The following is a 17,666-nucleotide window of genomic DNA, read 5'->3' on the forward strand; positions in this document are numbered from 1 at the left end:
ATAATGAATGTAACACTATCTGTAGTAATTTGTCTGCATGTCGTCAACTAGGACAAATGGAAACCTACCCATTTCCCGGAAGAACTGCAGAGATTCACTGGCAGCGCCGTGGTAAACAGTCTGTCCCTGTGACAGCATCATGAGGCGATCAAACTGCTTGAAGATAGAGTACCTTGGCTGGTGGATTGAGAAGATAATCGTACGTCCTCTCTGTGATAAACTGAAAAACCAAAAGTTATAACCTTCTCATTTGTCATATTTGATACCATTTCTAATTAACTTTAAAATGAAATTCAATTCTGCACAAAACAGTAATAAACTCCTTCTACAGAGTATTACAAACTCTGACAGATCTAACTTCAGTCACCAGGATTTCCTTTAAATGTCCCTGACAGTTTGCTGACATGTTGGAACAGAGGCTTGAGGTTTAGAGACATGGAGGAATGGTTATCAATCCCTCTTTGTGAGTTACTCTTCTTGTGTCTGTGATGGGAAGTACCTTCTAAGCATGTGAATGACTGCATTAGCCGTGCTGGCATCCAGGCCTGTGGTTGGTTCATCCAGGAACAGCACGGGAGGGGAGATAATCAGCTCCATACCGATGTTTGTCCGACGTCTTTCACCCCCTGATACACCTCGCATGAATTCATTACCGACCTGAAAACCATAATTTGTACATTCAACAATGCAGGCAGACCTCAGAGCAAAAGCTTCCAAACTTCAATAACAAAAATCAATAATATACTGATATAAAAAGAATTCTCCCCATGTCCTATTAGGACGGACTGTTTCATTTATCTCCTGGATGATAGATCCCTGTATATTACATAAATCTCAAGAAGATGGGTCCTGTTGACAAAACAGCCATCATAATCAAAACTTATCATAGATTCATGCCCATGACTAGCGGACACTGTTTACAGCGAAGGGAGGCAAATCTATGTCTGACCTTGGTGTTGGCGCAGGATGACAGGCCAAGTTCCTGGATGACGTTGTCTATCCTGTCATTCCTCTCCTTCACTGACACGGATCGGGAGAGACGCAGTGCAGTGGAGAACTGCAGGTTCTCCCTCACTGTCAGGGTTCCCATCACCACATCATCCTGCAGATACAACACGACTAATTGTACAGATACACAAATACAGACAATGTCTCATCACATTTACTCACACTGACCCTGTGTCAACGACAGCCATCAAGTATAACCTTTTTCAGAAAGACTTGAGTCAGTACTATTCTAACATTGCCTCCAGAAAATACATTTTGTCATATTTGAACTTGCTATATACAATGACCATCCAAACATATATCTCTCAATAAACTTTTAATTTCTAGCTTGCATTTCAAATATTTTTTAGGAAAAATGTTCTGACGAGTGACATACGCACAATGTGGGATACCACAATACGATTTTCATATGTTACACATTGCAATATTCTTTTTGAGAACTAGTATACTGATTAATAAAATATAAGTTCTGTGAATACCACAATGTTTTAAGTTAAAATCTTTCATTCTCAATTGATTTCCCCCTTTGTAATCAATTGACAAGATGGTATACTTCACATACTCTAAATTGTATAAAAATGAAAATAGAATCCCTAAATATCCAACTTAATTTTGAGATTGGTGTTATCAGAACCATATCAGGTTTTCAGGTACGCAGAGAATACAATCTGCAAAACAATAGGTAATTGCATGTACAATCTGTGTCACTCACTGTCAAACTCTTTAGCTCCTAATATATTGCAATATGTATAAAAGAGACTGGCAAAATAACACTAAGGGAAAAGAATTACTATTCCCAACAGAAGTCAAGATATCCCTCAATCAACTCAAAGACCAATCAATCATAAACTCTAGATAGATCCATAATTATCTCCAAATATTCAGTAAATGATATGAGTTATCGTCCCATCTGTCCTACATGTTACACTTTCCCCCACCCTAAGTCAGCAACTGATACAAGAGAACATCAAGTGCTTTGACATACATGTATGTCATTAAGTTGGGCCATGATGGAAGCCAGTCTTAATGGAGCTTCTCTCATAAACCAATCGCATCTTGATTTAGCTTGCACATGTAAGAAAATGTTGATTACAAAACCATGTAAAATAACCTGATAACAAAAATACAGCTCATATTAACAGCTGCTACCCACAATCCAATCCCACAGGGACTATAAATATTCCCTGCAGCAACTCCCATTAAGTACGTAGGGTAAGATAATAAGTTGCTGTTACGCCTGCTCCAGGTCGTGTTACAGTAGGTGACTAGTTCAAGATCCCACACCACGGTCAGCTCGGTCAGTAGGGCAAGTTGGACCACAAGCAGCAGGGCACAAGGGCAGTGGGCAGCAAATTACTCACAACATTAAGCTATCACCATGATGATGATGATGATTTGTCTCACCTGTACAACATATCCCACCATGCACTTGAAGTTGGAAGGTGGCAGAGCGCCATCTATCAGTACTTCACCAGACAGGCCCTGTGGATCTTTCCTCCCAGCCAGGATGTCCAGCAACCTTGAGATGGGACATCATATCATACTGTATTCATTATTGTGGGCATTTCATCATATAAGAATACTGAGTAGATGTTGTTTCATGCAATAGTCAGTAATTTTACAGCTATCGTGTTAGCCTGTATTCTGAGTATGGGTCACACAAAACAATATTGGATAGCATATGGAACATTGAACAAAGTCACTCCACACACCAGGTACAACAATTGTTGGCATCCAATTACAACGGAGGTTGTTTCTTTAGTTGTGTTTCTACAAGCATGAGGTGCTAGATATGTTTTTTCCCATAACATTATTTTTTGGTAAAATTATTGATTGTTTGTATTAACATTGACCATAAGACACTGAAACTGACTTACGATGTCTTCCCACTTCCGGTTGGGCCCAGGATGGCGTTCATGCCAGGCTTGAAAACACCACTGAAAACAGTACAGTCATGGTATCTAATCATGTGTGAAATACAGTTAATCTGCCAAACTGGCATTTCATTAAGTTTGTAATTACAAATTCACAAAACAAGAGGTGACTGCACAGTTTGGTAGAAACTTCTCACACATTCTAAGCTAAGTAAAATATCCTGAAATTTGAATTCAAGAAGTCCATTTTGACATTGCACCCTCATAAAGATGGCCTCAAGTGTCAAACCTGTCACTCATATGATACATTGTATTTGTTTTATGAGTATGATACTGGATAATAATATAAAATATTCTTCTAGTGCCTTTTGATATTGGAAACTTTCCTATACATCCTCCTATGCATAAAGAAGAGGTTATTTACAGCCTAGAAAGATAATGATGTATAGTAGTCACTTTGTTGGGAAACAGGGAGTGTATATAAGTTCAACATAATTGAGTGGGTGAGTGAGTTTAGTTTTATGCTGTACTCAGCAATATTCCAGCTATATGGCGGCAGTCTGTAAATAATTGAGTCTGGACCAGACAATCCAGTGATCAACAGCATGAGCATCGATCTGTGTAATTGGGATACGATGACATGTGTCAACCAAGTCAGCGAGCCTAACCACCCGATCCCGTTAGTCACTTTACGACAAGCATGGCTTACTGAAGATCAATTCTAACTTGGATCTTCATAAGATCAACATAATTGCTTTAGCAGCGATTCTATATAGGTTCAACATAGTCCCTGTGACAGGGATTTTATATAGGTTCAACATAGTCCCTGTCACAGGGATTATATATAGGTTCAACATAGTCCCTGTCACAGGGATTTTATATAGGTTCAACATAGTTTCTGTCACAGGGATTTTATATAGGTTCAACATAGTCCCTGTCACAGAGATTTTATATAGGTTCAACATAGTTTCTGTCACAGAGATTTTATATAGGTTCAACATAGTCCCTGTGCCAGGGATTTTATATAGGTTCAACATAGTTTCCGTCACAGGGATTTTATATAGGTTTAATATATTCCTTGTCACTGGGATTTTATATAAATTCACAAATTCGTTGGATAAAGGAATATATAAATATTCTTTGATAGAGTAGTCAATACGAAACCAATAAGTACATTACTATAATGGCCAGCAGCCCAGTCATGTAGGGGTCAGCTGCCTGTCAATAAAGTCACCGACAGCCTACTGAAGCATGGCATTGAGGATGAGGTGTGGGCTACTGACTAGACAGGTATCATGGCAGTCGACACTAACACCCATTAGGATTACACGTAGGCAGCAGCTACACTGGATGGCTGACTCACAGCTCTGAGATGACGCATCAACATCATAATTATGTCCAAAGATGGAAGGGTTTGAAGAGCAAGTAACAGATGCCATGATATGACTGAAAGTGCAAATGTGACTGTACCATGGCCGCCACACAGTCCACCATGGGCCACACAGTCCACCATGGGCCACGCAGTCCACCATGGGCCACGCAGTCCACCATGGGCCACGCAGTCCACCATGGGCCACACAGTCCACCATGGGCCACACAGTCCACCATGGGCCACACAGTCCACCATGGGCCACACAGTCCACCATGGGCCACACAGCTCACTATGGGCCACACAGTCCACCATGGGCCACACAGTCCACCATGGGCCACACAGTCCACCTATGGGCCACACAGTCCACCATGGGCCACACAGTCCACCACCATGGGCACCATGGGCCACACAGTCCACCATGGGCCACACAGTCCACCATGGGCCACACAGTCCACCATGGGCCACACAGTCCCACACAGTCCACCATGGGCCACACAGTCCACCATGGGCCACACACAGTCCACCATGGGCACACACACCATGGGCCAGTCCATGGGCCACACAGTCCACCATGGGCCACACAGTCCACCATGGGCCACACAGTCCACCATGGGCCACACAGTCCACCATGGGCCACACAGTCCACCATGGGCCACACAGTCCACCATGGGCCACACAGCTCACTATGGGCCACACAGTCCACCATGGGCCACACTGTCCACCATGGGCCACACAGTCCACTATGGGCCACACAGTCCACCATGGGCCACACAGTCCACCATGGGCCACACTGTCCACCATGGGCCACACAGTCCACCATGGGCCACACAGTCCACCATGGGCCACACAGCTCACCATGGGCCACACAGTCCACCATGGGCCACACAGTCCACCATGGGCCACACAGTCCACAAGGTCACGGCCATCAGACATTCATGTTACACTGGCAATGTTCTTCTGTTGAAGTAATGCTGCAAATAATCTCAAAGCAGGCACTAAGAGAGTTATTGTTGGAGCAGATGATATGACTGCCAAAGCCATAATGACAAAGGTTCATCTAAATACCCTCTGTAATATTCCATCTCTGGTATTTGTTCTGGTTCAACTTCAAGGCCAATCATAACTTTTCACTGAGAGCGGAGTATGTGCCTGTGGTAAAATATGTGATAGCAGCCTTGATATCTTCACTGTAGGAATGTGGTGGACTTAAGTCAGTCATATGGTCTTTTAAATAGGTTAAATGTAGGGTTATTCTCTAGAGTTATGCACTTAAATGGCACATGTCTGATCAGAGAGGGTGTTGGACAAACTCCAGAGCATTGTATGAGGCTTAGTGGAAGTAATCAACAAGAGCTACATATAAGGAGCAATATGAAGTTTGTGATGGACTTTTGTAATAGATTGTGTACTGCCCTGGAACCTTTGATACTAAAAGAATACTTCATATAGCTTATTTAGTTGATGTCTCAGGTCTAAAAAATGAGACAGTACTTGAACTACTTGTTTTCTGCCTGTGTAAAGCCTATAGATAGCAGGACCCCATACGTCACAGTATTAACATGTCAGGTAGGATTGATGTAACCATGTTGGATGACTTGTCTTCTTGGGTTTTAAGGCTTGCTTTAACTTGGGAATGTTCTAGGTACTGGTTGCTTCGATACAGAAACACACATTACTGTATAAGATTTATCACAGCAGGACAGCTACATAACTGTGTCTCTCTACTGGTCGAAGACCTTCCAGTTTTAGGAAACTTGCTCACTATTTGTTAACCATGTTTGATAAGGCACCTCTGATTTGTTACGTTGTCACGATTTAGGTTAAGTGGACCACTTATTATAGCTTTTATGTTGTGGAGTTATACTGAGCCAACTTTATAACTTTTACTTTCGGAATGAAAGTCAGCAAGCATTTGTGTTTCACAGCGAATTTGACAGAAGCAATTTAGGTAGAGGTGTGTGTGTGTGTGTGTGACTAGAGCATAGAGTGTGTGACAATGTGTGCCAACAGAGCAGAGGTGGCACTGTAGATCATGAAGTAACCTCTTGTTTACTTTGTGGGGTATATTTAGGATCTGTTAATGAATTAGGCAAACTCCACGAGCAGTTTGAGCATAGCTCATCATTTCTGGCTTGTGTACACACAGGTACAATCACGATTGATCATTTTCATGAATTAAAGCGATTGACAGCTTATCAACTATTCAACCCATCGATCGTTCATGATCATGATGTGATTACAACTGGTACCAATCTGTCCATTTACTTCCTATATGATTAACTAACAATTACAAACATCAAAACCTTCCAAACCTAAGTTACATCAAATGTCAACTCGTCCTGAATGAAACGGTCGACATGTTTATTTGTGGTTCACAGCGAAGTTGACAAAGGCAAAGGCTCGGGTCACTCGAGCGGAAAGCGCGTGACAGATGCGCGCCCTCGGAACAAAGAGGACACTTACTGTACATCATGAAGTATCTTCTTTTTCACACTGCGCCCACAACATGGCTTGTTTTTTACTGCTATCTCATAACAGATCTTGTGGGCTGACAACACGGATCCAGACTGCTTATCGCTCCCTCCCTCCAAGTCAATTTCCACCGCATCGCCATCGTATTTTGTTATTCCATTTGGTTGTGCTTTCACCAAAAGCTTTTCCTGAAATAGTGATTCAGATTAGAAGACGTCATGTATCACAATGAAAAACAGTGCGTAACTTAATTCATTTAGTTTCCTGCTTGAAATGTTTACCATGTTATTTTCTGGCTCCATATTTCTCTTGTGGGACGTGTACATTATTTCGTAGGTGAGGCAGCCTGTTGCGCGATGCAAGTAAACGATCAGTTCAGCCTCTTTGTAAGTGCTTGGCTCGCGAATGGTATTGATTTTCAATTGAGAATGATCGAACCATCGTTTTCAAATAAAATGTTTCATATCATAGTATTCACATGAGTAGGTATCATCACACTTGTAGTTGTTTTCCGCTTTCTATTTCCTATTAGCACAGTGGGTTCTTCAATAGAAATTCCTGTTTCAGAAACAACGGGAAGTCCCACGTGACTTCTGGGCCACGTGAATAAATGTCAACAATGGACTCTCCATGCTTGTAAGGTTGTAACATTGTTTGATTGCTCTAACAATCTTCAGTTTTTGGCATGGAAACGGAAGGTATTGGCATAATGAAATGTATATGCACACAAGAATTACTTGTCAAAGGCCAGTAGGTCGACGGCATCACTTTGTTTGGTGCTAATACTAGCGCTAGAGACGCCAGAAGTAAATTACATGTGTACGTGGTTGGTAACGTTACTCATTATCATCGCATGGATGGATCGGTCGGTCGATGCTCCTGAAGTCTACCAACGTGTTATCTTGACCAGATCGCTGTATCGTAGCGGGAATATTTGATATTGCCGAGTGTGGTGTTACAAACATTACACAAATCGCAGGAAATTGTAGTATAGTGCAGGAGAAATACTAGATTTGCTCACAACTAGATCTACTTGGAGAGTCATATATTCACTCACACCTTATAGTCGGTTATTACGCATTTATAGGTACCTATTTATGTAACCTAATCCAAACTAGTGAAGTTTGTTTAGTGTTTAACCCCTAGATGCCAGAGGGACATATATATCCTTCCTCTTCAACCTTCAGCAGTTTTGAATTCCGCGGGAAATTTCCCACTTCTTAATACTATCCACTTTCATCTTAGGCAAAGCATAAAATGATCTTTTAAAATTGGGTGCATTGTAAATGTCGCCTTTTTTGACACATGACGAAATAGGTTATAAGGGTATGGTGTATGTATGTACAAATCGGATTAATTACTTGGAGTAGATAAACTGAATTTCAAAAACAGCATATTTATGATCACTGATATCCATTTTTTCATCAAAACCCCAATGGTTATTCTGAAACATCGCCGATAAACCTATTTTCGGGTGGGGTATTTTGGAAAATACACAATCATTGATTCACGAACGCTGAAGTGAACATTCCGCCATATTGGACAGTGTTTACATAATAACGTTTCGCGAAGGCTGGTCATGAGACGCAATTGACGTATATCACGTATATTTGACACTCCGCTGAAACAAATATGTCACTTAATTCTTCATTCATTTAGAGTCAAAAACCAAAACCAAGTGTCTCGATGAAATCAAACGAAACATATTGGGTGTGAAAACCACTGGGGCTTGTAACGCAAAAATCTGGCATCAAGGTGTATACTGTCACTAACGGGGTCTACCACTACATACCTTTATATAGTGTTAAGACGGGGACCTTTACATAGTTTTAGGACCCCGTCAGTGACAGTATATATATATATATATACGTTGATGCCAAATGTTTGCCTTACAAGCCCCTGTGATGAAAACGAACGCTGTGCTGGTAAAATAGCCTGAGATTTTACACTGTGTAGAATTTTCTCAACTTTTCAGACATTCATTCGTCTATTCGTAGTATGCATATGGTCAATAATGTTAGAATATACATGGTAAAAGGTAAAAATATATAGGAAATTAAAATTGATACATTACAATGCTTTGATACATTCATACCAAATTGTTAAAGTTTCCGTACAGCGTGACGCCATGACCGGGTGTGATGTCATACGTCAGCATTGTTGTACATATTTGGTGAATTCTTTGAGGTGAAGGTCGGTTGAATAGGCGTAAATACAATAATCCTATCCTTCTGTTTATAGTTTCAATATTATTACGTATAATTAAATTTGCTGTCTTTACTTAGGTTTTCAGGATACTGATTTCATTATCTACATTGTGCCTTATTCAATATCATATCATACGTAGATGATTACTATAAGTTATTTTTATCCATTTGAGGTTTTGTTTGTTAGAACAATATTTACACACGAAATTGACATATTTAGCATAGAACGCCATACTTTGAACCTTTACACAAGTGTCAGAAGACAAAAGACATAGCTGCAGAATGTACGTGAGTGAGTTTATTCTTATGCGGCACTCAGCAATATTCCCGCTACATGGAACCGGTCTGTAAATAATCTAGTCTTGACCAGACATTCCAGTGATCAACAGCATGAGCATCTACCTACGCAATTAGGATACGATGACATGATCCAACCAGAGAGCATATAATTATTATAAGTCAGCGAGCCTGACCACCCGATCCCTTTGGCAAAATGTACGTAGTGCCTATGATGTGTAATGTTCAATATTGTAATTTCATGCCAATTATTGCATTGTCTGGTCCAGACGTGATTATTTGCAGACCGTTATTCATATAACTGGAAATTTGCTGAGTGCGGCATAAAACAACACCACAAATATATTGAATATATAGAAAACAAGACGAGTATATCTCCAAACGTTTGTGACACGCGCGCACCCGGCGAATCATTAGACGTCATTGTCCATAAAATCATATTAAAAATATATGACCAATATATGACCAGGACAATTCCTTATACAAATGTGTGTATTTAATAACAAATATTTATAACCAAAAACTTGTGTGTGTGTGTTTGATAAGAAATATTTATAACCAATAACTTTCCAAATGTAATATGGTCAGTTGTACTGTGAAGTTAAATCAATTTATTCTTAACATCGTATTACGCAACAAAGTGGTAAAGAGAACCAATATTTCTGATTTTGTTTATGCATTTAGAAGTTGAGTACAAAGTAAGGACAAGCTGTATGGATAAACAACTTTATTAGAATTAGGAGCTACGTTTCGTTTTCTGTGCTCTTTCTTTGTTTATCAAGATAAAATAATGACCCATGTATAGTTCAAAAGAGATTATTTTCATGCAGAAATGTGTTAGTACTGAGAAATTACTTTATGCTGATTTTCTATTAGAGACATTTTAAGAAATTAGGTTGGAAAAGCGATGGTACGTGGTGTCGCCAACCCACCTGGCGACATACATCTACAAACAGAGGGAATCTGGAAACAGTAACCGCCGTTTCAGTTGCAAATAAATAAGTTTCGTGTGGATACATACGGTTGTAACTAACACTTGGCATTTTGGAGTGAAAATCGCCCATGTGCCCACGGACGTACATACAGACATACATGTATACATACAGACATGCACACATATACACCTACCTGTTTCACCGGATTCGTCATTGTTTACCCTTGGCTCACCGCGCGCAAGTGACCAGCTAAAGTCACTATCAGAGACTATAGTCAGGAGACAGCCTGACAGACACTTGTCTTGTAACATGACAAGTGTTTTACGACTTTACATAAACCGCCTTACTCAACCTTATATATAAGTTTAAAAACTATTTTATGCGGCAATAGGTTAAAATAAACCTAGAAACAAAAGAATTAACATCCCAAGTGATTCCATGAAAGGGTGGTTTTCAACTGAAAATTATTCTTAATTAGCGATATTTATATCCAAAAAATGAATTGTACAGGCGCTTAGTCACCAAATTAAGAATACTTCTTTTATTTCTGAAATATCATTATATTTAAAAGTGTTAAATATTTTCTAAAAATTCCATAATCCATAACTGTTGATGGACATCTTAATCATCGTCTAGTGAACAATAAATTTGATCGTTTTCGGCACAAATGTCCAACACTTCCAATATGGTGTGGGTAATGTGCACATGGTTCTAAACCAAATCTTTGCTGAACCAATATATTCCTACACAAAATTACCCAGCCGCAGATTACATTTTATACGAATGAGTGTTAGTTATATACAAATATACATTAAAATAAAGCTCTTTCAATTTACCACAAAAAAATTTAAAAAAATAAATAAAAGACAAAACATAAAACCTTGGTACAGATCAACCCCCTGTTACAGAAAATGAAATGTTTAACAAAACTGGTTGTTAATTCATTACATTTTCCGTGTTGACGTCAGATTTCACATGTCACTATGAATAAACTGTCGTTGGAGACCCCCACGGTATGTTATACATATTTTGACCTCTGACCTATATATAGCCTCAAATGTACAGCCGTGCTGCGTTGTGTAACCGACAGCTACAGAATATTTGCATGCAAATGTCGTTTATTAAGGCGATATATATGCAGAGTCGATAACTTTCATTTGGCCAGAATATGAAACGTGACCCGTGTGCATATAATAAATAGCCTATATATTAGTATACAGACCGGGTCAACTAAAGTGGCTTGAAGTGACAAGTGCCTCACTCCAGTTATAATGTAGGCGCTCGAGTTATAAGGTAGTGTTTTCATATGGGACATAGCAATAGTGACGCTGAAGGGGTCGTTGTCGGCACGGGTACTACAGATATGTACCCCAGGTACGTTGCTGTATACAGAAACGTACCCTGGCCATAATGAGAATACAGAAACGTACCCTAGGACGATTCCATTCCCATTGTGTCGTATTCTTGATCGGTACTGTCATGCTGTTGTATTAGATACATTTGATTGCGTTATGTAAGTAATGAGAATACACAGTAACGGATATTTCGCGATGCATATGAATACCACTCGCAATCAGTTGAACGGGAAAAACTACATATGGTTTCGGTTTTGGATCACGGAATATGGACTCGTCCGCCTTTTAGGGTACCGGGTACGTTTCTGTATTTTGACTTTGTTTAGGGTACATATCTGTATACAGAAACGTACCTGGGGTACATATCTGTAGTACCTGTGCCGACAACAACCCTGCAGCTATAGTGACGGGATCAAGTGTGAATTGATAAACGTTTTAAGTTCAAAGTCCAAATGAGTTGTTATTCAAAAGCATATATATTATTAACATTGTTATAGCACCAAATTCGAACGCAAGCAGTTCGTTATTCACATTACATAACTACAATTTATGATAAAGGTCAACTTCCCTCAGGTAGTTAACAATGCGATGCCCGCTCACGCGGGAAAACAGATCTTTCAGATTTGCCGCCTCATAATGTGAGTCCCTTGCAGTCGAAAAGTCCGCACAGTCCGCACAGTCAAGCAGAATACGCTTGATGGTGAACACTTCACCGCAAGAGACAGACACACATGGGGGGTCCATCGCCATCAGTTTTCAGCAGATAGTCATGAGTGAACCGACTGTGGCCAATACGACATCGTCGTAAAATTACCTCATCTCGTCTTGACTGACAACCCACGTAGGTATAACCAGAGACCATATACATGTAATATGGTCTCTGGTATAACCAATTGTTAGCTTCAATTCATGAAGTTTATTTCTTCCTACTTGGGTGTCCCACCTTTTTTGCATAAGGTCCCGAGTATAACTTTTGATAGTGGGTTTGAAATCACTGCACGGGATCAGCAGTGGAGATAAGGGCTTGTCAAGAGCTGCTTCAGCTGCAGCATCGGCCTTTGTGTTGCCCGCTATGCCGACGTGACCCGGTAACCAGCAGAGGATGATGTCACATTGGCCAGTAGAAAGGTCGTTGTAAAGTTCTAAAATGCCTAGGATAGGGTGACTTGAAGTAACATTTACGTGTTATTGAGTAGCGTAATGGTGCCGTGTACAACACACGCGTACAATAACGCATAGTTTCTGAAAATATGTAATTTTTATAAAAACAAATTTAAATTTAAAAGAAGCGAGTGCAGAATGGGAGATCTGAACCTGAGGGAAATCTAGACGCTTATTTAACGATGTTGTATTGCAGTAAGGGTACGGTGGAAGGGAAAATAATATGGTTCAGCGACTGTGAGGCAGGCTAAGGTCAGACGTTATTTCACGATATGCAAGTATACTACGTGCGCTTCTTTTACTTTGACTTTCGTATAGTGGAAAAGCACAACGAATCGTTGCTCTTCTTTTCAGTGACCAAAAAAAGAAACAACAAAACTGATGGGGGCACTCTATCTGCCATGCAATGTAAGTATACTTATATGTAACTGAATCTACACGGTGAGACTGTCGAATTGTACACAAATGTTGGCAGACTGTAAAATTGCATACGTTTACAGATATTCACATGTCATCGTATCCGCATTGCGTAGATAGATGCTCATGCTGTTGATCACTGGTTTGTCTGGTCCGCCATACAGCTGGAATACTACTGAGTGCGGCGTTTACCAACAACCAACCAACCAACATATATTCACAACCCATAATCCCCTGGATGCGCCAAAGACCTATGACTTATGTTAAAATCTATGGGTTTGTCTGTATCATACCTGTTCGTGGTTTTCACCACACTTCTTACCAAGAAATACCTATGATTGATGTTAGAATCTGTGGGTTAGTCTGTACCATGCCTCTGTTTTTCCCAGGTGTTCGCCACACCTCTTACGACAAGCATGGGTTCTTGAAAATCATTTCTAACACGAGTTAGCTGATCACAAGCAAGCACGCACACGAGATGTCGCTCGTTCATACGAGTTAGAGTAGACCAAGGTTTAGTTAATATGACTAAATACATTGAAAACGTTATACACTCGAGCCCCCAACTCCAATCCTATTCTGTTTGGGTTAACTGCAACGTTTCCCTCAGGTAAGAAGAATCAGGTAAGGAATGAACTGATGCTTTCAAACTTCTGTGGAATAGGCCAAAAGTACGGCATGTGTACACGTAACAGAAACAGTACGGTAAGCGTGTGTACACGTAACAGAAACAGTACGGTAAGCGTGTGTATAAGTAACAGAAACAGTACGATAAGCGTGTGTACAAGTAACAGAAACAGTACGATAAGCGTGTGTACACGTTACAGGTACAGTACGGTAAGCGTATGTACACGTAACAGATACAGTACGGTAAGCGTATGTACACGTAACAGATACAGTACGGTAAGCGTGTGTACACGTGACAGGTACAGTACGGTAAGCGTGTGTACACGTAACAGGTACAGTACGGTAAGCGTGTGTACACGTAACAGATACAGTACGGTAAGCGTGTGTACATATTACATACACTACGGTAAGCATTTACGTGCATGACATACTACGTGTTTACACACTACAGTAGTTTATCTGTTGCGTACAATGGTGTTTGCGGCATTGTGTGTCTGTCTTCACGTAGTAAATCGATGCTCATGATTTCTATCATTGAACTGTCTCGGTATTTGTAGACTTTACACACCATGGTAATAACGTGTTCACGTAACAGCTATAGTCGGTACTATATCACGTGTAGACGTGACATTTACTGTAGGTAAGCATTTACAATTCGGTAATAATGTACACATATCTGTATCCGATATAACAAAGTAATGACGGCCACGAGGCGACGATGTACCGGAGACAATGTGCGGGTGATGTGTATTGTCTCTGCTTGTACATTTCAAATCAATGATTAAGCTCCCGACACGAGAACATGTCATAGTGGAAATGACACTATTCGCTCTCGTAGGTCAAAGTTTTACTTTGTATTCTATGTCAATTTCGCCGCGTGAGTCACACCAGAGACCATATAATCTATTATATGGTCTCTGGTCACACAAACTGGCGAATTGTAACTCGTCTCTTATGTCATCGCCATCAGTTTTTATACTTGCTATAAGCTGTTGTCATATTGAGGTTTTTGAAATCAGCTGTGTACTTTCAAATACTTGTATATGTTTTTGACGAACACGTATTCACGTCATGCTTGTTCATGTTCGCATGAGTTTAATAATTTACTGTACAACTGCCATGTGCGTTCAACTATGTCGAACGAAAATGTATAGTTATTTCATTTATACAAAATTCTCACGTGTACTCTGCAAATCTGGTTTTAATATGGGGGGCAGGTCCTTCATTTCCTGTTATGCAAGCATCTGATGTCGGGTCTGCTTCGTTACTCAACAAGTATCTAATGACCCCCACAGCTGGACCTGGCCTGCTTTGTCTCCGGGGGTTTCCGGGGGTCACACATGGGGCATGTCATGCTCTCCATTTCATCGCCACGAGATTTCCAAATAGACAGCTCATGTTTAAACGAACATCTGTTGGGGGCACATTTATTGCCTACATTGGCTTTGCTCGTATAAGAATTTTAATGCACCTAAAGTAAACAAAGTGAAATCAGACAATCGTCGGTGTAGATCTGATTTAAACGTATCTCGTGACTGAATCAGTTTAATTAAATCTCGACGACATTTTGTGAGGTAAATATCTCACATCAACTCGCTTCGTGAATGTTCACATGCCCTGAAACCATACCGCTCTATTAAAAACCACGACATGATGTGTACTCATGTAGTCCCACTGGCTTCTGGCTATGGTTCTATGGTTCTATTTACTTGGTGAAATGTTTTACTGTATAACTGCCATGTGCGTTCAACAGTGTCGAACGAAATTTTATAGTTATTTCATTTGTACAAAATACTCAATCGACGACACAAATTTAAAATATACCATTAGAACCGCATGCCAGTACTGCATGTCCCAGTCCATTCAGTTCCCATGATGACGACAGCGAGAGACCTAATAACCCTTGTATACGTCCAACATCACATACACTAGTAATAAATGTTTTGTTCACAGAGAATACATGCACGGGTTAATATTCTCGCCACATGCACACAGTTTGACGAGGTTATATACCATCTAACTTAATTATAAATCGACAATCGTCGGGATTCAACATTTCCTAACGTATTTTACCCTCAGGAAACAGTTAAGCATGACTGCATTCCTCAGCTAAACTTCTTGTCAGATATTTGTCAATCAACTGTCTATACGATGTCAGGACAACTAATAGGTAACATAACCTCATTAGAAAAGTACCTAAACAAACTATGCGAGTATTCATTGATCAGTAACACTACTTTAAGATATCTAAATTTGAATCAAGAATACGAATGAGCAAAGATAAGAGAAACAAAGAAATAGCCTCCCGAGTTAACTTACGTCTGCCATTGTGAACGTCCTGAGTTATCTGAGAAGGACAATGGTAGTAAGGGGAGGCAACTCGAGCTGCCATAAACACACGTGGTGCAACCACCTGCTGTGGGAAGGCCTTCACTGGGAAACAGTTTTCTGACATCGCCATGCACCACCAGATACAATACAGTATCCGGGTGACGCCTGTGAAACAAATTATGGCACCTGTATAAAAAATGTAAAGACAAAAGATAAAATCTGTTTTACGCTCAAATGTAAGTAAATATTTTGAAGAATTTTTCATTTTATTCTTCTACATCAACTTACTCTGCATATACTTCTCTAGAAAGGGCATCTTGGGACTTTCTGTGTTGAATTTTACTTGACCAAGAGATTAGCGCAACAGCCAGAGAAGACTTGCTCCAAAACTTGAGGTGGTGTTCCGGATACTTTAGGCCCGCGCATATACGTATTACAGTATCTATATCCTTGATGGTAAGCAGGTTCACCAAATATACATTAATATTGCTTGCCGCCTAGTAAAGCCCAATACACTATTTCACGAAGAGAGTGGAACTACATTTACTTACGTAACGTAATTACAAGCACCATTCTTGTCGCACCTTGTACATAATAATGCGTGAGTTATATTTCGTACTAATTTTACAAGTAGTGTATTTCCAATGCGTCGGCGAGTGTATACACTAGTTGAGTTTCGAGTTTCCTAACAATAGTGACTCACACACACGAATCTCTCCCAATGTCCACGTCATAATCTAGTTGTTGAGGCAAACAGGAACTTGTTGAAAACCGCGCCCCGAAGTTCAAACGGTTAACATGATAAGTATACTTGGCCATGTCATTTCCGAGATAACTCTGTGGGTTTTAGTTTTTGGGTCCAAATTCAACTGAGCGCGTTTAAATCTACAGGTAATGTGTCTCTTCATTGAAAACCACTATATACTTTTGATTCTAAACAGAATGGAAATACACACCATGTGTCTTTGGTTTTCATCTTTTGGTGAACGTGGTGTGTTATATATCGTCATCGTGGAAAACAATTCAATCGATTGTCACAAAAAAACATTATTTGTCCCAAATAGCCAACTGTTTCTGATATGTTTCTAAAGTACATTGGCTATCTCCTTCATTGTCCAGTATGCCAGTGACCAGCGAACATATGCTCAGGGTGGAAGCGCTGTCCACACGAAATGTGGAGTTGCCCCCAAAGCAACTCCATTTCTTCGCTGGACAGTGAAAGAAGGACACGTGGCGCAAGAGTAAAGGTAGGTTTTTCCTCGCATTTTTATTATTTTGCAAGTATATCACCTTGTATATCAGGTTTTGCCATTTGGCAGACGGGTCTAGAAAGTTACAGATCTTTCTGTAATAGCTTGACACCCTCTGTATTTATTACAATTGCGCGTTAAGCGAGGGCACCCTCGTGAGTGTCGAAACAAGATCGCGGAAAATGATCGTTTCAAAACGAAATATTACAACCTCATCAGCAGACACACCATTCGCAGTTTAGGCTTTAATGCGTCAGTATTTTTTCAATGATCGTCGAAAAATCAATCTGTACATTCTATATGGAGTTGCTCAGGTTTAGCAAACAAACTGTCCATTGCGTTGTGATTTTACTGTCCAGG

At 40.2% G+C, this 17,666-nt stretch overlaps 1 protein-coding gene across 2 annotated transcripts in view; it reads right to left on the bottom strand.

The window, feature by feature from the left end:
* The window catches only part of LOC124288871 (broad substrate specificity ATP-binding cassette transporter ABCG2-like), a 33,508-nt gene extending 17,440 nt beyond the window's left edge, over positions 1 to 16,068 (bottom strand). The window contains exons 1-7 of one of the 2 annotated variants that reach the window (XM_046725444.1): positions 16,045 to 16,068; positions 6,718 to 6,914; positions 2,886 to 2,945; positions 2,413 to 2,527; positions 950 to 1,102; positions 500 to 657; positions 69 to 220 (exon numbers count right to left, since the gene is read on the bottom strand). In XM_046725444.1, the coding sequence (XP_046581400.1) occupies positions 69 to 220; positions 500 to 657; positions 950 to 1,102; positions 2,413 to 2,527; positions 2,886 to 2,945; positions 6,718 to 6,914; positions 16,045 to 16,053 (844 nt within the window). In that variant the 5' untranslated portion in view covers positions 16,054 to 16,068. Of the gene's footprint in view, positions 1 to 68; positions 221 to 499; positions 658 to 949; positions 1,103 to 2,412; positions 2,528 to 2,885; positions 2,946 to 6,717; positions 6,915 to 7,007; positions 7,208 to 16,044 lie in introns of those variants that run through there. The other variant, XM_046725442.1, reaches the window with a different exon arrangement.
* Between the last annotated feature and the right edge of the window lie 1,598 nt (positions 16,069 to 17,666).

This window comes from Haliotis rubra, unplaced genomic scaffold (assembly GCF_003918875.1).
Source record: "Haliotis rubra isolate DU_JTF1 unplaced genomic scaffold, ASM391887v1 Scf428, whole genome shotgun sequence".
Classification (NCBI taxonomy): domain Eukaryota; kingdom Metazoa; phylum Mollusca; class Gastropoda; order Lepetellida; family Haliotidae; genus Haliotis; species Haliotis rubra.